Source organism: Anneissia japonica, unplaced genomic scaffold (genome assembly GCF_011630105.1).
Source record: "Anneissia japonica isolate Jap-2015-1 unplaced genomic scaffold, ASM1163010v1 scaffold288288_len553704_cov182, whole genome shotgun sequence".
NCBI lineage: Eukaryota > Metazoa > Echinodermata > Crinoidea > Comatulida > Comatulidae > Anneissia > Anneissia japonica.
The window spans coordinates 68,367-94,900 of NW_022702993.1; the positions used below are offsets into that span (position 1 = coordinate 68,367).

Genomic DNA, 26,534 nt, shown 5'->3' on the forward strand with positions numbered 1-26,534 from the left:
TACAGTAAAAAGATTGCAACGGACGTCTTCTTTGATCACCAAAAATAGTGTAAATAAATAAGATCGTTTGAAGTTCGAAAGAGTGAAATAATGTAAGAACACAATATCAAAATATTTAAAGACAACGACTAGGCTGATGAATAGAAATAAGGTCTCGGAGATAAGACGGAGCTAAGGCATTGGCCAATCTTGTTTTAGTTGCAGATCTGGATGAGATACGAAAATCCTTTATCTATCAGTGTCACTAAAATACATATTAGACCTAATATCGACTAAAAAAGCACACCAAGCTACAATTTCATTGCCTGTATCGAAATAGGAAGACGTACTACAGTACTTACGTTTTAAGTGATGTTAATATTAAAACATTTTATTTATATTTCAGCTTTAGGGAGAGGCTTGCTGAAATTGGAAGACAGATCGAAAAACGGAACTATTCACGGTCCTTTCCTTACGTTCGTTTTCATCCGGACAACATCCCGAACGATATCAGCATATGAACTCAAACAATAGCTCGTCGTCGTTCGTGTATTCTTAGTGGTGCCATAGTCATTTTTAGTGATGAAAACAATGTATGATTTAACTAGTTACTCCTCATGAATTTATTTCCTTTATAATTCTCTGAGCGCTTATGTGACGAATTCGAAATACAGGGTGAAGGATAAGCGAATTAGTATCCATAAGTAGAAATGATGCTAGGATAGAATCTATCTATCTATGTAAGAGGGGCCCCCTTCCATGAAAGAAATATCTTTGTAAATATTGAAGTTAAATTAGAAAGTATGAATTTAAATATTTGTTCATAAAATATCATTCTTCTAAAATCACCATCTCGAACACGCGGAAGTACAGGCTGTATTGCATTTATAGAAATGTTCTCAGCGTAATTTAGAGGTAAAATATCAGTCACTGACCACAGTGATGGTATTTGCTGATAGGAAGATGAAGACAATTTTCTTAAGTACACATTGTAGGCCAACACTAAAATGTATACTAACGATATATACGGTACATAATATTTATTAATTTCAGTGTTTAAACTTGTTCATGGAGCAGGAAAAAGCAGGCTACAATACATGGTTTTACACCAACAGTAAACGTAATAAAATGCCAGCATATAGGCTATTAGTCGATATAATAAAAAGTAAAATCAGGTTGACACTGACTGGGCTGTAACTAGAGCACAAACCATAGAGCATAATAAACAACAAAAGTAATTAGGCCTGTAGATTGTTTAATAGAAACACGGATTCGTTTTTTATATGAACTGACTTTTAACTGAAGCAGGCACATTGATGGCGCAGACAGCTGTATTAATCGCCTTATAAGTCCATTGATTGATTGATTGATTGATTGATTGATTGATTAAACTCTGCGTCATTCCTGTTTTTTTTTTTTTTTTTAATAGTAATATGTTTTTTCTGTCTGTAAATTTCGTTGTAAATATTTAGATGGGGGAAGGGGACTGAGAAAAAGCCATAGAAACAGTGTGTGGTATGCGAGTCCGTTAAGCTGCGAGGATAAAATCGTTACTAATTCTAATTTCCAATTAAAATCTGAAAGATAAATAGGCCTATACAATACTAAGAAAATAATAATGTCAACACTACAGTACACATTCGATCCAATAAAACAAAGTTATAACATAATTTTCAAACTTGATTTTACTGTAATTGGGGAATTACATTTTTGTGTTAAAACAGGTTAGTTTTCAAAAACCACAAATACGTATTTATTTTATAACTTAATTTCATACTAAATGCTGTTGCTGAAGTGGATGCAACGTTCACGTTCGTGGCATGTTATATTAACGCTGTGTGTTTGCTGGGTAAATTTATAAACGAGAAATAATTTGGCAGCCCCCCCCCCCACCTCTATTGATTGTAGTTGCTGAACAATGCTAGGGGAAGATGAAGATAACTTCATTAAAATTCTTGAAGCAGAAATACACGAGCAGTAAAGTGTAATAATAATAATATATACTCACGATACATATTCAATTTCAATGTCTAAACTGTTACTTCAGTAAAGCTGATGACGGCCAAAGGACTGGCCGAAAATTTCTTTCGAAAATAAATACAGTGTTCTACAGTCTACATGCCTTGTTGTCATAATTATATATATATATATACATATAATTATATATATATATATATATCACTATATAATTAAATGAATTAAAATAGTCAATTCGTTGTATCTCCTAATATATTTATTAACAAAAACAACAGAGCATACAAAACCCTATAGGTAACAAAATATCAAATATATAATCTACACTTCTGCAATCTGTTAAATTTGTTTTTCCTCCAACAACTAACAATAAATAATACAAATACACTTTATATTATTTAATTACATTAGTATGTACACATACCATCAAAAGCAACATAATATTATATAAAACCTCTAAAACAATAATGCGATAGCTTAGACTATTATATTTGTACCTGTTTTTTTTTTCTTGCAATGTAAAAATCATAAACTCATTTTTGACTTCCATAAAATTATCTTTAATATTATTATCAAACGAAGCATAAATTACAAAACCACTACCATATCTTGATGATTGATATACAAATTATATTTGATATTTATTCATTGTTTTGTTTTTAGCAGTGTGTGTGTAACGATTGGTATGTTCAGTTCTATAACATCTTATTTGAAGTTTCCTATAATCTCGTTGGTCCATAGTTAGTTGCCACAAAATCTGTCCGCCAACAATTGAGGGCGCTACATAACTCCCGTATTCAACTTTTGTGTTTACTTAGCTCCAATATACTTACAGTATAATTATGCAGACCATCGAACTACCTAAATTAAACTATAACTAATTTAATGTGTAGTCTATTTAATTTGTTTCTTTAGATGTTATAACAGTAATTATGGCAAAAAAAGTGTTCCTCAAGATTGACTGGCCGAAAATTTAGGACTGGCTAAATATTTCTTGGAAACAAACATATTTCTTTTACCAAGGAGGAACTTTAAATAATTGATACATTTTTCATATTTTGGTTAATAAATTTGATACATAATGAACAATTTTGTACTAACCAGAATGCATGAGGTGGGTGATGATTGGCCAGGAAGCCTAGAATAATCTCTATAACAAACAAAAAAATCCCAAATGACACTACTTTTTAAATATCATTTTGTAAATTAGTGTTTTAGCATGGAAATGGAATGTACTGTCTACACTGTACTGCACATTAAAGGCTACAAGAATGGACCTTCCAGGAAATGTAGTCCTGTGGGTCCTAACAATTATGTGAACAACACTCCCAAACTCCATTCTGGACTATAAGTCCAAGCAGAAACATCCTGGATACGCTCATGTATGCAATAACATTGAAATACAATTTACAATAATAGAATTTTTGTTAGGATCATTATTTCACATACATACATACACACACACATCCACAAACTACCATTGTATAACAATATAATCTATCTTTAAATTACTGTATATAAATACCATATATGTATATAAATATATATATGTTAAAATACCAGACCTAGAACCAGCAGCAGAAATTAAATATACAAGCTGGCCCAGCACTGAGGCACAGCAACTCTTTTGCAGACGCTCAAAAGCTGGGTTGAAACGTTTCCTTGGAGTACGTACCAGACCATGTTTAATGACGATTGTTCCGCCAAACAATCAGCAGATAATGCCAAATCGTCAAGCGCTCAGAAAGAGCGAAGACAGATTTTTTGCTGACACATTGTGTGCAGAAACAAAATACGGTGGGAGTTCACTATCAAAACATGACTCATCCAGTCCCTGAGAAAATAGACATTCTTCCAGTCCAGCTCAATACATTGTATAAAATCTGATACAAATTTATTATGCCTTTGGTTACTTACACTTCTAATATATTTGATAAAACTTTTAAAAGATATTTGGAAAAATATTAAACACTGAATTACTTAGGTAAAAGAATAAATAAGTTAACATCTGGTCAATGTTTTTACTTTTAAAACCCCCTATATTCACAACCAGCCAATTTTATGGCCTATGCAAAAATACCATATATACTCGCGTATAAGATTTTAAAACTATTATAAGGCAACCCTCATTTCACCGTCAGAATTCATACTTCTAGCTGCTTTTTTAGGTCTTGATACTGCATCTAGCTGGCTAAAAACGGGGCCAAATGCAGGGTTAATCTTCTAAATAATACCATTTTATGAGGTTTGAAATGTTCATCAATTTGATCGTAATTTGCTCGCATTCGTCTTATACGAGTGCATATACGATATGTATTTATTGGCTAATGTAGTATAAGTATTATTAGCCAGTAATGTATACTATTCTAAGAACACTCTATTAGTTATTAAATTAGGCAAAAAAAAAAAAGGCAAAAATGTTTACAAAACACCAACTTGAGACATACTATTTATATGCCTTGCACAATTATAATGTTTTTGGATGTAAATATGCATTTCTGCATAGTCACATGGTTAATTCAATTTGAGGCAGTACTAATGCTGGTATTTATTAGCCAGTAATGTATACTATTCTAAGAACACTCTATTAGTTATTAAATTAGGTAAAAAAAAAAATTAAAAAAAAGCAAAAATTAATGTTTACAAAACACCAACTTGAGACATACTATTTATATGCCTTGCACAATTATAATGTTTTTGGATGTAAATATGCATTTCTGCATAGTCACATGGTTAATTCAATTTGAGGCAGTACTAATGCTGGTATTTATTAGCCAGTAATGTATACTATTCTAAGAACACTCTATTAGTTATTAAATTAGGTAAAAAAAAAAATTTAAAAAAAGCAAAAATTAATGTTTACAAAACACCAACTTGAGACATACTATTTATATGCCTTGCACAATTATAATGTTTTTGAATGTAAATTTGCATTTCTGCATAGTCACATGGTTATTTCAATTTGAGGCAGTACTAATGCTGGTAATCTGTAATCAAATTTAAACATTGTGATACTACATTTATGTCTCTCAGTTTGAATTTGTGTATAAGTTAGAAATTGTTTGCAACCACACAAAAACTATAATGAATATTCAATATAATTTTGTGCATTGTGCACTACAAAAGTGTAACATTATTATTATATATTGTAATTATATACCATATATGCCATATACAAGAAGTATGCCACATATTTGAATACACAGTAAATCAGTTGCATTACACAAAGGTGTACCATTACAATTTATAAAAAGTTACTCCTGGAGTACTTGCTCAATGCTGCATGTCTTGAGCTGTATACAGAAAATGGTAAAAGTTATTCTCTGCGAGTAGTTCTTGATGTGTGCCCAATTCAGACACACTACCGGCTTTAATGACGGCAATTTTCTCTGCGTTTTGTATCGTGGATAATCTATGAGCAATGGCGATGCATGTTCTTCCTTCCTTTGCTTTGTCCAAGGCATCTTGTACAACCTGAAATGACAACACTTAACATCAATTTTGCAGATTTTACACTCATTTTGTTCACATACTTGTTTTCAAATTTTATGGTTGGTTGCTTGTTATAATGATGCTGGATATCAGAACTTGTTGACCTAAGTAGTGAGTGAAATTGAATTGAAATCAAAACCATGGGAACAGTTGCCACAACAGTTACAATTGAGGCTCTCAGCTTTGAGGTCAAAGGTTCAAAACTTTGTGGTCAGTTTCAAGTATGTTCTTGGCCAAGGCAAATAACCTAAGCTGTCTCCACATAGGTAAAGTCTGGTAGGTTCAAACACAAATAATATGTTACACTTATATTGCTTCATGCCAACTAGGCCTCTTAGCGATTCACATGATTGCCCCTGTCACTGGATTAAGCACATAGGGAACATATACTTAGCTCCCTTGGGAGAATTACAAAATGAATTTCAGATGTAATCAGTGCAGTTTGTGTTGGAATTTAGCAGATGCCCACTTGTACTGCTTTGTGGAAAGAGACATCCGTAAGTAAAGTGCCTTGCCCAAGGAGACAAGCGAAAGGCACAGTGAGGGATTGAACCTCTGCTGGCCTCAATTTTGAGAAGCAGAACCGCCACCACAGTGCCCTACCACTTCTACAAATGCACTGATTACTACGCACAGACACAGACACCTTGTCGGTATGATGCGCCGTGTAAAGACATTAACCTATTTTTTCATCATATTTACACAACAACTTGCAAAAGAAAGATTCTGTCCCCATGGCAGAACAAAGTCTTTCTTGATTGAGTTTTTCGCAATGAAATAAAATAGGTTTTTTTTATTTTTAAGCTAGACTTTTAAAGCCAGATACATAGTTCAAACTTAAAGGTCACCATTATAGTTACGACCACTAGGATTCCCAGAAAAATAATTACCTTTTCACTTTCCGAGTCGAGAGCCGAGGTGGCTTCATCAAGGAGAAGTATCTTGGGATTGCGGACCAGAGCTCGAGCAATGGCTACTCGCTGTTTCTGACCACCTGACAACTGAGTTCCTTTATCTCCAACTCTAGTTTCATAGCCCTAAAGTCAAAAGAATTTTGTAAAATTTGAAGTATGTGACACTTCGAATCAAGAGGTTACAAGTTTTGAGTCGGGTATCTGGTAAGATGTACACATATTTATTTATTTATTTTATTCAGTTAAAATAATATGTAACAGTCAGCATTATTTGGCTGGAACTAATACATTGAACTTGATCATCGCATAGATCTCCACGGTTCAGGGCACATAGTGCTGAGGTACATGAAAGCTGTATGTCGTGCATAGATGGATTATTTGGTGAAACCAAAAGTCTGAAGAAGTCTGCTGAATAATGCCAAAAAACACAAGTTTTTTAAAAACGGTTAAATTCCTTTCTAGTGAAAAGTGCAACTAATAAAAACACGGTAACGCAAGCATCAGTAGGTGGGCAGAGCTTATAATGACGATCACCTACGGAAGTTGAAGTTGACCTTACTTCCTGTGGGCTACAGCGCATGCTGCGAAAGAAGTAAGCAACACACCGCGAAAGTATGAAAAAATTATGGTTAAAAGTAAAGCATTTCATCATGTTGGTTTCATTTTTTCTTTGCCCCAAATTTCCTGCAAACAAAGGATCGAACCAACGAAAAGGTCATTTTGGTGCACCAACTGGTCATGACTAACATGGTATTGCATTGCAGCTGAAAAATGTACCACAAAACACACATGTTTTCTGAACCCCAACCCTATAATGTATGCGTGTTAAAACACGCATTTTTAGAATGCATCCTTAATCATATTTTTTTGTTTTTTGGCATGTTTCTGTTGGGAAAAAAACACATGTTTTTTTAATAACCGTTTAAAACACATGTGTTTTTGCTCAGCAGAAACAGACCCTCATTTCCAGTCAGGTCCTTCTGGTGGTGAATGGGCAGTACACTGGAAGACAATCCCTAAGCTTTCTTCCAAACACTTACTGCGTTCTTTAATGTGCACATGGGCCATAGTGCACACGAGACCAACAGATGGAACGTCTTTCATGTCCTATCATAATTGGAGGGCTGAAATACAAGGAGAGCAGTGATGGGAATTGAACCCGTGACAAAAAGATCCATGGTTCAGCGCACACACACAGTAGCTACCACCAGTATAATCAACTGAGCTAAAGCTGCTCTCACATAGCCAGGGAACAAATGAGAAGTATTTGAATAACTTGTACTCTACCTCTGGAAGTGACGTTATAAAGTCGTGAATATTGGCATCCTTAGCTGCTTCTATAATTTCTTCCATACTGACTTGTCGACTATTGTCGCCGTATGCTATATTCTCGGCAATGCTTAGATCAAAGAGGACAGGCTCCTGCGACACAAGTCCGATTTGTGACCGGAGCCACTTCACATTTAACGCCTTGATTTCAAAGTTATCAAAAACCTGAAAAGGTATAAACATTCATATAAAGTTAAGACAGCAGTTCTTGAGACATATAACAATTACTCAAATCAAAAGTAGATAAAATGGTATGCTGGTACTAAACAATGCATGATAGAGAAAATTTCCAAGCGTTCCCTATTACAATGCATCAGTGTGAATGCATACCTGTGTAAAGCCCTGTCCACACTATCACATTTTATTTGACAAAAACATGACATGCCTAAATATGGTCACGATGACATCACAACGTTATCCACATATATTGGGGTTACATTTGATCCACAGTTAACTTGGAATGACCATATACACAAAGTGTCATAAAAATTTTTCAAAACTTATTGGTGTTATCTGATGCATTAAATATTTTCTTCCATTCCATACACTAAAAATGTTAGCTCATGCTCTTGCATTTCCTCATTCTGATTTTTATTGTTGTGTTTGGTCTAACTGTAGTATTCAAAATGCCAGTTGTTTACAAGTGATTATCAATAGATTAGGTAGAATTTTGCTTTCAGTAGATATTAAGACTTCTGTTAACTATATATATTAAGTACTCTTGGCTGGAGAAGACTCAATGCTAGTTGGGATGAAAAATTACTTATCATGATTTTCAAATGTTTAAAAGGTTACATACACTCCTCAATATCTGACATCAAATTTTATCTTCAACAATAGTACCCATATTAAAAGAACACATGGCCAAACAAATAACAATCTAGTTAGCTCAATTTGGAACAATAATCAAGGAATTTTTTTTAATTTTTGTTAATCAATTCTATATATTGTATATATTTTTATTATGTTTAAACTGTACCACTTTGAAAATCAGTGCAATAGTATTGAGAGTGCCTACAGTATAAAGAATGAATAAATAAAAATACAAGATTTCTTAATATTGTCATCAGCAAAAAGATGCAGTGAAATACACTGTCCTTAGACATGCAGCAATAAAAATATAAAAATATTCACTATAAAAATACAATGCACATCATGACTATATTATATATATTAAAGAAAGTTTAATAATTGGGACAGAGCTGAAGATTAGCATTGTGTCTCGTGTATTATCCACATACAAATAGCAGACTTCACAGAGGCCTGTAACATTCTCGATTACTTGCATAGCTAAGCCCATACTCAATGGTTAGAGCTTATCTTTAACCATGCCATCACACATCTTAACTATCGTATCATTTGTAAGGTTTGTATTCACTTGTGTAAAGACAATGGTGATTTTGGTAGGAATATCTTAGAAAATCAAACGTCAGATTTAGCATGTGCCCTGCGTGTAAAATTCCGTCTTGTGCAAATCAGGAATTTGAGTACTGTCGCATCTAAATTCCTGTCCAGATTATCAAATTTTATTTGACAAAAACATGTGACATACCTAAATATGGTCATGATGACATCACATCATGACCATATATAGGCATATCATGTCTATATATGGGCATATAACAATGTTTTTGTCAAATGAAATTTGATAGTCTGGACAGGGCTTAAAAAGAAAAATAATAAAAAAAATGAAAGATCTATAGGAGTTTCAATAAAGAACTTACCACTTCCCCCGCCTCAGTGTCATAGAAGCGCTCCATCAACTGAATCGTAGTGCTCTTACCGCAACCACTGCTTCCAACTAACGCCAGCATCTCTCCTTCACTGACATCAACCGATAAGTTGTTAAGCACTTTAACGTCAGGCCTTGAAGGATATCTGAACTTGACGTTGCGGAAATGAATCTCTGGCTTAAAGTTTTCCTGTTGACAAAAATATACTATTTGTTGAAAAAGAAAAATTAAATTCAGATTGAATTATCAGTTCTCTATGGTCTTGTGGTATGACAGCAGGTTTGTGAGCAAGGAGGTAGTGGGTTTGATTCAGACACTTAGTGTCACATCAAAAATTCTATTTCGTCCTACGACCTTGCTCTATGTTAACCTCTTTTCAATGAATTGTATTTTCAACTCACCAATATTTGCCCAGAAGTGCTGTATGAGTCGATGTAGGGGACCTTGTCAATGAGTTTGAACATTTGCGCTGTGGCAGCCTTAGCCTTGGAGTAATCTGGGGCTAGTGAAGATGTGCGACCTAGAGCAAAACCTCCAAAAACAATGGCAGAGAACACTCTATGGCAAAAAATACCAAAAAATATTAAAAATAATAACACTATTTAGCTTTCTTTTGCAAACCTTCAAAATCGCATTAAAAATAAATGTAAAAACAGTATATTTTTTATATTACATAATTGAGTAGTAAACATTTGTTTTAAGTTATTAAGTTATTGACTTTAAAAACATTTTTGTGAGGGTGATAATTTCTGATTACACTATTCCTTGTTTTTTTACTTAAGTAACATTTACAAATTAAAGAGATATTGAAACTTACAGTATATTTTTATAGGATCATAGTTGAGTACAACATTTGTTTTTAAGTTATTGATTTTAGCAACCTTTTGTGGGGGTGGTCTATTCCTTGCATTTTACTTACATTATTAAATTAAAGATATTGAAACTTACAAAAATACATTTTCAAATTCCATTTTGTCTCTAATTACCAGATCGGATCCCAGACGGAAAGTTGCTGCATATGCAAAGAATATAATGCACTGACTGAATCCAAAGGCAAAGCCACCCATAAGACCTTTCTGTACGCTTGCTCTGGAAGTAAAAACCAACAAGATTACAAGATATATATTTATAGTAAAAACTTTCTACCTGTTACAAGCCACTATTGACTTGCTTACAAGGCTTAAGTTCCACAAGCAGCGCACTTATAAATTCTCTATAAGGACTGAATATTTATTTATGATACTTCACAGACTATCGTCCATATTCTTAAAACGAATATACTCAAACTTCTAACTAGAACTTCATCTAGTCAATAGTTGCAACTTAAAGTTCAATTTGTATTTATAAACAACATTGTCTATTAGTTCTAACTACGACTAAATCAAATACTACCTGTAGTTCAGCTGAAGGGGGCTATCTTTGGAAAACTATTATAGTTGAGGACGAGCGAGGGCGCCATCTTTGTTGTTGTTATGGTGAAGATATGTGATTGCAACGAGCAGGGATTTCATGCATTTCAGGAACTATTGCATGTGGCTAACAAAACATGTTAGTTTCGCTTTTAGAAGCTAAAGTTAATGTCCATTTCCTTAAACACACCTTAAGATACATCAGACCTATTTATACAATAATTTTTATTCTTTTTACTCTATTGTGACTTACAAAAAGCATGATTTTAGTGTGGTAAATTATTTGAAGTCTGCAATTTAGACTGATCCTAGACTGAATAAAAAAATCGGCCTTCGGGGGTATCATTTATTTGAGGTTCGCGTGATTTAGTCGTAGTGCTAATCAAAGTTTACTTTAAGAATACGAAATTAAGTGATTTTGAAGTTTTAGCACGAACTACAACTAGAGTTTGTTTAAAAAATAACAGGGTATGTACCAGATGAAATACACATGTAAATTTCCTAAACAAATAGATATATTTTATCATTTGCTTATTTATCATATCAATTTCTTATAGGAAAGGACTTACAAATGCAGTACAACATATAGACTATGGACATATTACAATGCAGTTTTAACTTCATCATATATACAATGAAGCTAAAGCACCCAATACTAAAAGTAAACTTAACAAACTATCTACTGCAATGTTCTTTTAACTTTACTTACATGAACTATTAACCTAGTGTAATGCACTTGTGACTTACCTGTAGGGTTCTTCTAGGTAATCCTCATATTTTTCATAGAATGTGTCCTCACGCGCTAAGGATGCAACTGTTCTTATGTTGTCAATAGCCTCGCTGGACACCTACAACAACAAAATACTGTAGTTTAATTTACCACCACACAGACAGGATGTTTAACAAAATACACAAGATCTGCAATCTGAGTTATCAATATGCCCAGCATCTATCAATACACCCAGGGTTAATCATTATACCCAAGGTATATCAATATACTCAGGGTATATCAATATGCCCAGGGTCAACCAATATGCCCGGAGTACATCAATATACCCAGAGTATATCAACAGGTCCAGGGTCTATCAATAAGTACATGGGCCATCAATATAAACAAAGTCCACCATTGTCAAGGGTGGTTAGGATGTACAGTGTCCATATGCCCAGGGTTCATCCATATGACCACGGTCTATCAAATTGCTCAGAGACTATCAAAAATAAAAGCCATCATCAATATTTAAAAAGGTCTATCAATAATATATAACTGTCCACCAATATGCCAAAATACCATCAAATATGGCCAAGGTCTAGAGGTACAGGTTGTTGTCTTACCCTGCCAGCACCCTCATATGCAGCTTTGTTGGACACAACACTTCCTTGGATGACTTTCCACTGAATAGCGCCAGCGACGGCAATGAGTGGCAGGAAAGCCAACACTAGAAGAGTAAGCTGCCAGCCGTATATGAAGGCAATGATGATAGCAGTGCCGATGTTACAAAATGACTGAATCAGGGTTCCAAGTCTGGCTCCAGTAGCCTAGAAGTACAAATATTTACAAATATATCACCGTGAGAATAAATTGTTAGATACAGGTCTCCGGGCCCTCCAATTAAAAACAACTGTTTTATGGTCTGTAGCAGCTTGGGTCTCTAATTAGAATAATAAAGACATTTGTTAAATTGAGACCAAAGAAAAGCGGTCATTAATTATGAAGGTCTTCAATTGGAAGGAGACTGTATTTTTTTTTTTTTCCAGCTTTTTTCTTCTTACTAATCAATTATTTTTTTAGGAAACTACTTGATTCAGTGCCTAAAGACATTTCTAAATAGGTTAACTTTTTGAAAGCATCTGAATTATTTTAAAAATACAATATGATAAATGATTTAAGTACATTGTTGATACACATATACAGGCATAATATGCCTGTAAACACTCTTAATGACTTAGTAACAAAAACAAATTGATGTTGAGTACACTGATATTCTAATCGAACACTCAGAAGAGAGGGGAAAATTTGTTTAGACTTACCCCCTGAATGTCAGAAGCTTGTTTGGCAAGTCTTGTTGTTAGTGAGCCGGTGCTGTTCTTGTGGTCATCAAACCATGATATCTCCTAACAATGAGTTAAAATGAAATTTTATAAAATTGATTGAGAGGCATTTCGCCACTAGGAGGTACTTTTAGCTGCAATAAGAAAAGTATAAGGCGCGATCTCCAAATTATCCCAGACAACAAATCAGCGCTCAGACGTGTTTTCTATTGTTCTACCAAAACGCGTTTGAATAGCACATTGTTTGGATCGCTGATATTCCGTTTTGGCCTTTGCTCCTCTCCTTTAACTATGGCCGATTGGATACACCGTCAAACGCGTCCAGACGACTCTCTAAAATGAATCATAATACGACTGATTGTGCATGCTAGTGAACGTCTCTTTGTACGCTGCCTGTGTGTGCAAGAACTGACAGAAGTACGTAAACTAGGGGAAATCCCTGGTCGATGCTAAAAAAAATAGTCGGTTGGGTACTGGGACGTCGACGTTCAGTAGGCCTAGTACTGTGCAGGTGAGACTATCGCAATATTCAGTGATTTTACGAATCGATGAACAAATATAACGTTAAAAAATCCGAATTTGTTTTAGTTATTTCCGATGTAGTCGCAGATGGAGTCGGTGGCCACCATCAGTTTTAAGAAGCGCGATCACCATCCTGTGCAGCTGTGGTAACATCCAGCACAGCAATTAATTGCTCTCCTTGCCGTTGAAAAGGATCAAGTGCTAAGATCCATGCTCACTAGGAGGTACTTTTAGCTGCAATAATCTCCTCGGCCATGGGATGCAGTAGAATTACATTATGGCTACTGAATTTTATCACCTTTCATATATACCATATTCTTTCATCATCATCCTGATCCTCAGCATTACAACACAATCTTTAATAGAGTATGTCTATTAACTTAATTTTCTTCATTTAAACAAAACATGCTCTTCTCTAAAGAATGCAAAAATATTTGTATGTGAAATACTGTATAAGGTATTCTATTGGTAAATTTGTGCACAACATGGTTCAAGTGACATAAAGTAAACACTGATGAAATTAATAATTTTCTTTACCATACCTGTCTAAGCATGGCCTTGAACGACATAGAACGCACCCTTTTTGTAAGCTCCTCCCCAGACTTGCCAAAAGTAGCCCCCTGGTAAATAAAAACATCACAACATAGGCATTAAAAAAAACAATCTGTATTTCAAAATCTTTACTTCTATATAAAATGAACAATCTTCGAATAATCTGAGCCCAATGGGCCTGATGTACTCTGTAACTGGGAGGTGAACTGATTGATAATGATAAATAAATAGAACATGATGTCACATAGATTCATCTGAGCATGTGAAGACTGAGTTATTGTCTGATTTGGATCAAATGTAAAAAACACCAGAATGTATTGTTGTCAGCCAATTGGAAGCTCCCTAAAAATGTCCAGGGACATGGCCTGCCCAATAAATATAAACCCAGAATACAGTCTGCCCCACACTATAACAATGAGGTTTAGTCAGCTCAAAAAAGCTATTTTTCTACATGAAATATACGTAAGTTCTCTCTTGACTTAAAAAAGAAATAGATTTTTGTAGTGGGTGGTTGTGGTAATTTTTCTAATTGTTCTACATTCATCTATTAATTTATTGGGAGGGGGGTTCTGTTTCTATTGCTAAAAGAATTTATTAACAAAATCATTTCTTTGCAGTTAAAATGAGAGATTGTGAGAGCAGCTTAGCTCAGTCGGCTAATCTGGTGGTAGCCACTGTGTGTGCACTGAACTGTGGAGGTCCCTGGTTCAATTCCCATCGCTGCCTCTCCTTGTGTTTCAGCTGGAGGGCTGAAATACAAGTTACAATACCGCACCATCCTTCGGATGAGACGTTTAAGCCGTTGGTTCTGTGTGTATTTATGGCCCATGTGCGTATTAAAGAACGCTGTACACTCTTCGGAAAAGAGTAGGGGATTGTCTGCCAGTGTACTGCCCAATCACCACCAGAAGGACCCCGCTGGATAAGTCTTCTTCTAGACTTTCGGTGTTGTTGTTTGGTGTTCACACCGAATAAATCAAATCCAATCCAAAATGAGCGCCCGAATGCCCACGTAGACTGTGATCTTACCTGTACCAAATTTGCTGCGAACATAATAACACCAATCAAAGCAAAAAATCCACAGTAAAGATTTGATCTTCTTTTCAACTCATCCTCTGGGAATGAAAATGCCTGAAAAAAAAATGTCAAGCAGGTCTCTTAGTCAACTACAGTTTTAATATCTTGGAATTAGCAATCCCTTTTATTATTACATGTACATGAACGAAATTTGTTCAGTAAACCAGAAGACAATCTTAAAATACCAGGACAAGACCTTAAAGACAAACTATGGAGGAAAAATATGTTTTAATATTTATAAATAAATTTTTATAAATCTGTGTAATTATGTGACTCTTGTTTTTATTCTTCTATTGTATGAGGGCCCCTACTGATCAGCATTGCTGGATGGGTCACCCTCTTGAAATGTGGTATTAAATAAAACAAAATAAAATAAATATGTTTTCAACTGATTTTCTAAGACACAAAAATGGTGTTTGACGAAAAACTCTGCAGCGGTTAATGAGGTACAAACTTTTGAATATTTAAAAACTGGAGGAAAACAGGGGCGTAACCACCCAAGTTTTTCATCAAACACCCTTTTTGTGTTTTTAAAAAAATCAGTTGTACAATATATCAATTTTTTTCCCTCTGGATCCTTGCTTTAAGATCAAATTTGTTAAGACGTTGTATGTAGAGTGTTGTACCCATAGAAACAAGTGAAGATGGGCATGGGTGGTTGTTTGAGCTCCACAGCTCAGTGACTTACTACCAAATAAGCCATTTCGCAGTCTGAACACTATCATCACTCTGAAGGTGATGTTCATGTAATGAACATCGAAAGTTAAAATAGAAAATTTCTCACATTGTACCTACAAACAAGATAAACATGTTCAACTATAATTGAACAATTGTCTCCCACTAACCTCCAAAATGCGACTAAAGACGACAGCAAAAGCTGGTTGGGAAGCCCCGTTGATAGCAGCTGCAATACATCCAATGAAGATCCAATGATATTCAGGGGAGTTCAGTTTCATTATTCTACCAATGCTGAATTTCTCAAGTACTTCTGTCTCCTCAATTTTCTGTAAATAATTACAATATATGTTGATAAATAATGTCATTGAATAAAATATTTTAACCATAAAAAGGGGAAAAAAAATATTTAAAAAAATTATATAGACATTGGGATCCAGAACATTAAAGAAAGACATACTGAATTAACAGATATAAAATTTAAAGATGGCTAAATTAAAAGTTGTGTAAGCACATACTAAATTAGAATAATTGAAATTAATAACATTTTCTAATGTTGTACCAACAAAAACACTGGAAGGTATGAGTAACTTACTAACAGTATAAAGCTTGAAATCAAGCCTTGTTAGTTTCTTAATATTTGTAAAAAAAACAGTCTTTGCCTAAAAACTATGAAACTATTTAGGAACTAATGTGACATATTCTACGTAATTTACCAGATTGCAACTCACCTCTTCTGATAAATGCTCACTAGTGTCGGACACGGTGGAAACCATACGCTTTATACGTCCGGCAAACGAATCATTCCCTGCATTCCGCGACATTTTCCTTGTCAAAATTGGTGTAAGTTCTTCATCTTTAGAATTCAGTTCTATCTCTGAGTGGATTAAGATGAAAACAAATTGAAGTAAATACCATGTTCTTTAATTTTATTCCTTTAAATAAATAACAAGCAATAACTTTGGCTTGTGTTAGACTAAATATATGATAAAAAAAATGCAAATAGAAGGAGAACCCAAAGCATTGAAGGAAACTCCAATTTGTTAGAAAATGCACTTATTGTATCAGCTTTGTCTAAGTCTAAAATTACAATAATTGTGTCTAAGATCAGTCTTACAAGACAATCATAACACAAACAAAATAAACTTTATCGACAAATAAAATGATAAGCTGGAAAGTTGTTTTCTATTGGCAAACACAAAATATACAGAAAATTAAAATACAATACAATTGATAAGAAATAATCCATGAAAAAGAACATTTTTGAGAAAAATATAATTATTGAGATTTGTGTTTAAAAGTAGTTTTGTAATGAGTAAATTATCAAATAAATACAAACTAATTTCTATGCATGTGTTATGAATTGTATTGAAAATAGCAGTTTTAAAAATGGTAGGAATGTTTATGCTATATGTACAGCATAATGTTTACCTTAAGGTGTGAATAATCTTGCAGCAAACAAAAAAAAATGTATGAATAGACAATCGAAAAATTGAGTTGCCGTGAAAACTGAGCTGTATGTGTTGATGCAAGCAATCACAATTGACACAGTGAACAAATGAATACACTATTATTATTAACATATACAATGATAGTACTTATGATAGTTAAATCATGGTTAAATCATTGAATAGGTGATTGTTGAGCAACCTTGCATGACTTTACTTCTATTGTAAGTTAGATAAAAAAACTGAAATACAGGTGCCATGCAACTCAAACACACAAATAATTTAGTTCTACTCTACAAACTATAAAATGTAAATAATGCTTATTCACAATTGCCTATTTGACACAACATGCAGGAATTGGTGCCTGTCAGGATGAAGCTGCGATGAACAATGATCAATACAAAGACACATGACATGGTACAGAACAATTTGGTATTAATGTGGTATCTTAATTTCGCCTAGGAAGACTAATTGTACAGTTCAAAGGCCATGATTATGTACATAGGTGCAGGGTGGACAGGAAACGGGTATGAGTAAAAGATAATTAAATATAAAAAAATGAGATCTTTTGTGACTGTATAGTTTGGTTCTTTTCATAGCATACAAAATATATACATTATAATCCATTATTTGCTAAAAAGTGTTATGTAAGTCATTCTTATAACAAAATTTAAGTACAGGAGTGGGGATTCAAGAAGAGTAAAGCTGGGAAAATAACTTTGTTGTACAGTTGTACAACCTCCGGCCGACAAAATCAATTTCTGCTCTCAGACAGCGCTTGTTGACACAACGCCATCTGCTGATTGTCATTGATAGTCTCAATGGATCATCAGTAAAAACAATTTGTTATGTACTGTATGTGTCGTCACGTTGCGTTCTCCAAGTAATCACATCGGCCAACGACCGTCAGACACAGTATGTGTCCGAATTTTAGGGGACATGTACCTGAGTGGTGACTACAATATAGATATAGCTACCCGGCAGGAGGACTGAAAAAAAGTTTGTCTATATTTTAATTTTGTTTAGTCTTTAAAATATAACATATAGTAATATGCCAGATTACCTGCTATAATACTTTGGTCCTGATCCCGTTTGTAGCCCTAATTCTCCCCTGCCCCAGCATGAGTGACTCAATTTATAGCGCTAACTATCTGCTTTCCTAATGATCATCAAAGTACAGTATGTTATTTCCAGCCAATTAAAGGCTGTTATTAGGTGGGAATGAAAACAAAATGTAGGTGATCTAACATTCAAATTAGCATGTTAGAATTTGGTTTAGTGTGAAGTGCTGTGGACACATCTTAGCAGTTATTATGAGACAGTCTCATGGCACAATAGATTGAAATATTTAAATCAAAATACAAACCTGGATTTCACAAGCTCAAGTTCTTTGTAAGTCAAAGGTTGAATTGAGGATTAAGGATTGAATGAAAGGTTGGGTTGGAGTTAGGACTGTACAAATAAAAAGTCAAAGGTTGATTGGAATGTTAAGAAATAATTGAATAGTTGTCTAATGTTGGTATTTTTAATCAACTATTATTAAAAGGTCAAGCTGTTTGGAAGGGATGCTGGCAGTAATATTACTACATAAAGGTCAAGGGAAAACACTTCAATGGTTTCAAACATGGATTGTAAAACACTATCAAGAAGCGCATTTATCTAAATTCATTCAACAGACCAAACCCACCAAAACCTAGCAAAGCATTCAGTGCATTGATTTTAATACTTTGTATCATTATCCAGGATTCCTTAATAATGATCAACCGAATCATATGGCAGTTTGTGTACAGCATTTCAGTAAATTAGTAGTGCTGTAATGTTTTAATAACAGTCATATGTCTGTCATACTATAACCAGCTACATTGGTAAATAGGTAGTTTTTCGCCGCACGACGTTAACCATAACTTTAACGTTAATACCCAACGTGCAATGCGATAGCTCCGCCCCTTTTGTAAACAAATCAAAATAAGCATCCGCAAAACCTGTAACTAACGTACATCAAGCACGTAAAATCCTGAAATTAATGTACTCTGCAACGCACGATGAATAAATTATGACATCATTTGTTATCGTTAAGGTTAAGGTTGTGCGGCGAAAACTACCTAATGTACTAGAATAATGCTGAATTGCTTTGTGTGTGGTCCTTTTCTAAATAGCCATCGTAAAGAGGTGCTTATAGTAGCTTCATGATCACATTATTTCCCAGTGACAGCAGTTGAAATGAACCATCCTAAACATGCACACGAGTCATATGTGTACGCTGTGCAAGTCCTTATCCAAGTCTTGGTCCTGGCGAGGAGCGGCTCACACCAGCACCGATGTTAAGGCTGTGGTTAACGGTGCCCTGCCCTCCGGAGGCTCACTCTTAAATATTTATATATGTGGAGGTGTCGCATTTACAGGGTATATTTTTGAGGACTTGGTAGCACAAGTGTGGGAAATATGGGAGTAGTTGCAGCATTGATGGGGTATATTTGCGAGGACATTGTAGCACAAGTGTGGGAAATAGCTTGGTAGTTAAAGTCACTGGCTTATCCTGTGTCAAATTGCAACATGATGTTAGCGGGAATTTCAAGCTAGACTGGGTGCTAAGCCTAAGCCTACCTTTGGTACAGCCAGGATATCGCGACCGAACAGAACACTTTTTGCCATCAGGAACCAGTAAATATATGTAATTATGATATATTTCAAATTTAAATGAGCACTGTTCAATGCAATAATGCATAGTAAGCTTTGCATTTACAGGTACTAATGAAGTAACTAAGGGTTTGGTCTATTTCATATTTCATTCCATATATATTTCAATACAATAAACAGCATGCAAAATGTGTAACAACAGGTAAACAATAAACAACAATGAAATGTATTTGTCAGCTTGGCATACCTTCTTCCGATTCATCTGCAATGCTGTCTAAATCATAAGCATAATCAAATTAGGCAGTTAAATAAAAAGAATGAGATAAATCAAGGATTCACATTATATCACCCTCCCTATTGCTTGTCAACACCGTCATCCCTCTCTCCCTCTATTGGTCGAATTTTCTTTATGCCTCCTCTATTGCTTTCGCTGTCTTTTGTTCTCCTTCTCTTACTTTCCCCCATCTACATCTTCTCCACCTGTCTCTATACTTTACCAATGTGGCCAAAGTTATTCAAAAGGTTTCCCTCACTACTGTAGTTAGGCCCTCAGAAAGGTTGGAACACTTGAATGGTTATAGCTTCCCAAATAATGGACATTTCCAAGTGGTATCAAGCTAAAAGCACTTGTAAGGTATCATTAAATAGGTTTCACTCATTGGAAAAAATAAATTATCACATACAATACATAAATGATAAAAAATGAATTTAGCCATCATCATCTGTTTTTCTTTACCTTCTTCCAATACTTCATCTTCCTCGGTTGTTTTTTCATTTTTTCTCAACAATAAAGCAACCAATGAGCTATATATGCCTGAGTCAATGGCCATTAATTCCTCATGAGAGCCCTTCTCAGCAACCTTGCCATCTTTCAACGAGCATATGAGATCCGCATTCTGTATGGTGGAAAGGCGATGGGCTATCACTATGGTAGTCCTGCCAGATTGCACCTGAAAGTTAATAATTGTCAAAGAATTTCTAGGCCACAATATTTCAGGGCGATCCATCTACTTCTGACTTGAAAATAATACATTAAAAATAAATAACAACCGTTAATTTCAAACATCAAAATAAAAACCATATATTTCAAGACGATAACTATTTACTGGGGCCCCAAGTCCCTCGCAAGGTGCGGAAGCTTCCCAGAAATCGGGGCGCCCTCCTGCACTCCTGCAAACAACCAAGAATCTCACAGAAACTTTCCCATCTCCTACAAATTCATTATATCTGCATGTTTTTCTTTTCTTATTAATCGTCTTATGAAGTCAGTGTCGATGGGTATCATCATGTACAGCAAGACAAAATCAGATGTGTTATGAAACCTCACTTAACCAATCTCCAGGAAATGGCTTCTCCCAACTTAGGACCCCTATTATATACAACCAAAGCATACCTTCTCAAGTGCTGCCTGTACGATGCCTTCACTCTCGGTGTCCAGGGCTGATGTAGCTTCATCAAGCAGGAGAATCTTGGGGTTGCGGACTAAGGCACGGGCTATCGCTATTCGCTGTTTTTGACCACCTGACAACTGAGCGCCTCTGTCTCCAACTAATGTATTGTAACCCTGAATGGGAGAAAATGATATATAATAAATAAATCAAAATTAAATTAACTTGAAATATAAGTTAAGACATAAATATTTGTGCTTACAATTTGTTCAAAAGAAGATATATAGCAATAATAATTACTACTATAACTACTACCTAATAATAATGAAAACCATTATTTGAAACATATTGTCAAAAACTATAGAACTGCAAGAAGTCCGACTGCCCATATTTTTAAGGCAGGAAATGGAATGTTAAAATATACTGCCACGAAGGGGCATTTCCTTCAAAAGGACGTAAAAGGCGTTCGTATCGAAAGCGTGCTGTTTCTAAACTCGAACATATGTTCTATAGACGAGCAGCACACGTTCAATACGAACGCCTTTAATATCCTTTTTTAAAGGACAAGTCCCTTTGTGGCATTACTTTTTTATATAGGATTGCGTTCCAACGAAACCCCGACAGTCAGACCTCTCACAGTTCTATACTCTTTGATAATATCAATAATGATATAATGGCCACATTATCACAAGAAAGGTGAATATATTTCAAAACCTAAAACTATCATTAAAAAAATACACATGAAAGCTTACATCTGGTAGAGAGGCTATAAATTCATGTGCATTAGCCTCCATCGCAGCAGTTTCAATTTCTTCTGCAGTAACATCTAAACGACCATATCGAATATTTTCTGCAATTGAAGTAGCAAACAGCACAGGCTCTTGACTAACAACTCCGATTTTCTCACGCAACCATTTAATGTTGAATTCCCTAATGTCAGTGCCATCTAACTTTACCTAAACAATGTAGAACAAATTTTATTTTAAGGAATCGAATATGTTAATATATTTATCAATACTTGGAAAAAAAAAAAAATTGTTTTTTCAGTCAGGTTTTCCTGATATAATTATAATCATACAAACATGAAAGTCTTTACTCTTTCTTCTTGTTTCAAACTGGAATATCATTAGAATCAGAAAATATTATATTTTGTCATCAACAATTTAAAGTGATAAAAATAAAATTCCTCAATGCAAACATACATTGACAAAAAATTGATTTATATGTAAAGGGACAATAGAACATTTTGTATGGTGAGACCTACGAGACCAAAAAAAAAAAACTTATAATCAAACAAACATGAGTCTTTATTCTTTCTTCTTGTTTCAAACTGGATTATCATCAGAATAAAAGAAAAAAGAAATTTTTTTCATCAACAATTTAAACAAAGTGATAAAAAAAATTGTTTTCCTCCATGCAAACATACAGTAAAAAAAAAAAAATTGATTTATATATAAAGGTACAACAGAACCCCTATTATGGGGACACCTTTAAAACCAAAAGAAGTGTCCCCTTAATAGGGGTTTCCCCTGAATAGGAGTTGATCGTAGTGAATAAGGATATACTTCCCTTGTTTTTCAGTCAAAAAATTGTTCCATTAATAGGGATGTCCCCTTAATAGGGGTGTCACAATGGAGGGGGGTTCTACTGTACTACCATAACTGCACAACCAACAATATAAAATATAAAAAAAATATAAATATATATATATATAATCATCATTAATCAGCTGCAGTGTTTGTACGCTAGTCCTGTTTGATATTAACTTTCAATTACAAAAGTTGTTTTATTAATATACAATAGCTTACTTATCTTTAAGTAACAGTGTAATAAAAAAAAGGTAATAAATAAGACCAAGTAGATAGATAGTTTACTACTTACTGCTCCTTGACTGGGGTCGTAAAATCGCTGCACTAACTGCACCGCCGTGCTCTTACCGCACCCACTAGGGCCTACAAGAGCTACTGTTTTCCCGACATTTACCTCTAAATTGAGACCATTCAAAATCTAGGTTTTGGAAAAAAAAAAAAAATTTTTATAATAAATAGAAGAGTAATCAAGCAAAGAATTTTGTAAACAAAATAGGACCTTTTAAGTACACAGTGAATGTCAAAAACGCTTGAAAATGACGGATATTGGTGCGTTCCAATTATTAAAGAGTGAGCTAAATTGATGATTGTGTGTGCGCTAAAGCATGGAGACAACTTGGTGCTGATATTCAAGTTTTAAAAGCACACTGTCTTTCAAATTAGACGTTTAAATTGTTTGTCCTGTATGCAAAATGGTCCACGTGCATGTTAAAGAACACAGAACACTCTTCAGTAAAGAGTAAGGGGTTGTCTCCCAGAGTGTACTGGTAAATTCACCACCAGAACCCCACTGGAAATAAGTCTTTGGACTTTCGTGGGTTATCCCTTTGATGCGTATCACACCGAAGAAATCCAATGCAATCTATAGATTACACAGTTGTCTCTGTATTAAAGAATGGCAATTTTGATATCGAAAGAAATACCTTTACTTGTATGTATAGATATAGATATCAAAACACAACCTTAATATCTGGCCTTGATGGATATGAGAAATGGACATCTTCAAAGGTAATTACTCCTGTCACTTCTGATGGTGTCTTCCCCTCCTCAGAGCCGCTATCAATCTCTGTTTGCTTTAAGGGGACAAAAATAAGATTTCAAGAACAGGTTTTACTTTCTTTTCTTACATTATATCAAGGTACATACTAAGTACACATCAGATTTATGATATAAGATTTCTCTAATCTTCTGTTTGGTTTACCTCAAGACAAATACTAATCTACTCAAAAATGAAAAGATATTACACAGACATTGATGTTTTAAAGAGTCAATCATTGTATTTAGCTGTTTATCACAGGGCATGTATACAAATGTATACATATTCATTAACCAATAGATAAATAACAGTGCTTATGTTCCTATTCGAGCACTGTAATTATTATTTACCTATAATGTATTTATGGTGCTATGCAGCAAACCTAATTTGAATATTACATTACTAAAACATTTAATAAAAACATAAGTTTTTTTTTTTATCTTTATTTGCTTCTTTTTCTATAGGTTGAGGACCCCTGTGGAAACAAGATCATAGAGCGTATAGGGTTTATCCTCTTGCTCTCATTTTTGTGTGTTTTTATGTACTTGTTTTTTGTTGTTTGGTTTGATATTATACGATTGCAATAAATAATAAACAAACAAACAAACAAATCTACATATACTATTTATATAATCCGTACTGTATACGTTGTATGCAATATATATATTTTATTTATATGTGGCAAAGACAAGACAAACCAGTCATTCCTACATTGTTTCCCATGCAAATTTAGAACGTAAAAAAAGAATGTTTATCTCGGTGAATAACATAGTTACCTCATCAATGATGTCAAAGACTGTAGCAGCAGCCCCACGGGCAGTAGTGAAGTCAGCAATATTGGGAGCAGCACTGCCTAATGAAAAGGCACCAAACAGTACACCAAAGAATGTCTTAAGGAATGCAAGAATTAAAAAATGTTTAATTATAATGTGTGGAAAACGATATTAGTTGGATTCAAACTCACGGCCCCTTCTACAGTTTAGTTTTTATATCAACTGAGTGATAGCCAAGTTTATTGCATTCTTGGATTGTTTCAGCTTTATACAATATATAAGTTTTTATAAGGCTTTTACATGAAGTAACAGATAAATAATATATTTTGTGCTATAACATTGATATATTATCATCATTATCCTCAGCACATTTATTACAGTCTGTCTGCAACAACAGTTCCTAAATTTAAGACAATAATGTGAACATATACGTCAATGAGTCTGCTAGACTGAAGTACAAGTCTTCAACACATGATAACACGGAAGAAGGTAATCTTCCATGTTACAGTAATGGAATCTTCAGGTACTATGAGTGTAGTAGGAATTATCTCCTAGAGCGTTCAACCAAACCCTGTAATCTAATCAATAATTGTTCAAATAATGATATACTTAAATTTAGTTAACTTACAATAAGAATTTCACCAGCACCCAAACCATCTTCAATAAACAATTTTGTTCCATACCTAGAAATGAATAAATGTTTTCATTTTTTTTTTCTTCAAGTAAAGAAATTCTAACAATTGAGCATAAACAATTCAGCACAAAACAGTCAAGTAAAAACGGTACAATTTAGGTTAAAATAAAGGGAAAAAATAGTAATTAATTTGGAAACTTACCAGAAAGCTAGTGCATATGACAAGAATATGAAGAAAAATAGAATACCAAGACTGGCTGCTTGTACAGTGTTACGTTTTATCCCTAGCTTACGCGCGTCATCCAGGTTTGAAGTATACCTGAAATACATAAATTATTGAATGATAGAAGATTAATTATAACACCTGATTAAACATTTCTTGTTAATATGCAGAAAGTTTACAGCCTGTCAATTTTGACAGATTGATTGGTTAAATGTGTCCTTTCATAATACAGCAAATGGGTGATTCCATGTCAAATCAACCAGTTTCAGAACAAATCCCCAGGTGACCCCCTCAGATTTTAATGAAATTTGGTCAGAATGATGATATGTTGCTCATATGAACACATGCAAAATTTGAAAGTCATACTCCATGTCGTTTTTGAGATATGGCCGTTTGAAATTTGCTGGACTTAGTCATTTTACGCACTCGCGAATCGCGAAAAGTGACATTTTGAATAATTTCGGATTTCAGAATGCCATATTTCGGCCTACGGACAAGACAAAGAGCTCAAAGTTGGTATTCTGACTTACTTTTTGCCAAATTTTATGAATCTGCAGATTTAAAGTATCATCTTTAGATTTCAGATTGCCTAAAGTAGGGTCCAGAATGAGCGATTAAGTTTTTTTTCAATTTTTGGGGTGACCCTGAATGAAAACTAGGGGTAACATGGGCTCCATTCTACTTGAATATAATCTATGGTCACAGGACTACATCCAGAAGTAATAACAATCCCATTAAAGCTTTAAATCAGAAAATATAGAGTCCCAAAATGGGCCCCAGCCAGAAAAATCCTTTAAATGGCTCGACGTTTGTGACCCCGGATGACCCCGCGATCAGTTGAAATAATTTTTGAAACTCTAACCTGTCGAAGATAGGTATCATAGTAATATGTACACAAAATTTCAGCTTTGCTACTCAACTCCTTCAAGGTGCCTTGTCTGTTTGAAATGGAGCCATTTTTCATAAAATTTGACTTCAAGCAATGTGTATAAAGGGAAAAGGATACATTAACATTAATGTCTTTTACTATTTAACTTATAATCAGTCCATAAAAGCCAATTTCTATGGAATACACAAATGGCAAACTTTGAAAAACTTACG

General features: G+C 34.3%; 2 protein-coding genes across 3 annotated transcripts in view; one reads left to right on the top strand and one right to left on the bottom strand.

Annotated features, from left to right (window-relative positions):
- The window catches only part of LOC117104198 (arachidonate 5-lipoxygenase-like), a 14,272-nt gene extending 13,881 nt beyond the window's left edge, over window positions 1-391 (top strand). Inside the window, exon 13 of the mRNA XM_033244909.1 lies at window positions 386-391. Coding sequence (XP_033100800.1) covers window positions 386-391 — 6 coding nt within the window. The remainder of the gene's footprint in view (window positions 1-385) is intronic.
- A 1,803-nt stretch (window positions 392-2,194) lies between these two features.
- LOC117104183 (ATP-dependent translocase ABCB1-like) overlaps window positions 2,195-26,534 on the bottom strand; it is a 30,990-nt gene continuing 6,650 nt past the window's right edge. Inside the window, exons 5-26 of one of the 2 annotated variants that reach the window (XM_033244878.1) lie at window positions 25,413-25,529; window positions 25,205-25,259; window positions 24,580-24,693; window positions 23,730-23,840; window positions 23,060-23,185; window positions 21,931-22,134; window positions 21,184-21,354; window positions 20,527-20,740; window positions 20,038-20,064; window positions 16,437-16,582; window positions 15,876-16,034; window positions 14,983-15,084; window positions 13,944-14,021; window positions 12,859-12,942; window positions 12,163-12,366; window positions 11,578-11,678; window positions 10,370-10,510; window positions 9,823-9,979; window positions 9,413-9,610; window positions 7,647-7,853; window positions 6,336-6,482; window positions 2,195-5,427 (exon numbers count right to left, since the gene is read on the bottom strand). In XM_033244878.1, the coding sequence (XP_033100769.1) occupies window positions 5,227-5,427; window positions 6,336-6,482; window positions 7,647-7,853; window positions 9,413-9,610; window positions 9,823-9,979; window positions 10,370-10,510; window positions 11,578-11,678; window positions 12,163-12,366; window positions 12,859-12,942; window positions 13,944-14,021; window positions 14,983-15,084; window positions 15,876-16,034; window positions 16,437-16,582; window positions 20,038-20,064; window positions 20,527-20,740; window positions 21,184-21,354; window positions 21,931-22,134; window positions 23,060-23,185; window positions 23,730-23,840; window positions 24,580-24,693; window positions 25,205-25,259; window positions 25,413-25,529 (3,064 nt within the window). In that variant the 3' untranslated portion in view covers window positions 2,195-5,226. The remainder of the gene's footprint in view (window positions 5,428-6,335; window positions 6,483-7,646; window positions 7,854-9,412; window positions 9,611-9,822; window positions 9,980-10,369; window positions 10,511-11,577; window positions 11,679-12,162; window positions 12,367-12,858; window positions 12,943-13,943; window positions 14,022-14,982; window positions 15,085-15,875; window positions 16,035-16,436; window positions 16,583-20,037; window positions 20,065-20,526; window positions 20,741-21,183; window positions 21,355-21,930; window positions 22,135-23,059; window positions 23,186-23,729; window positions 23,841-24,579; window positions 24,694-25,204; window positions 25,260-25,412; window positions 25,530-26,534) is intronic. The other variant, XM_033244879.1, reaches the window with a different exon arrangement.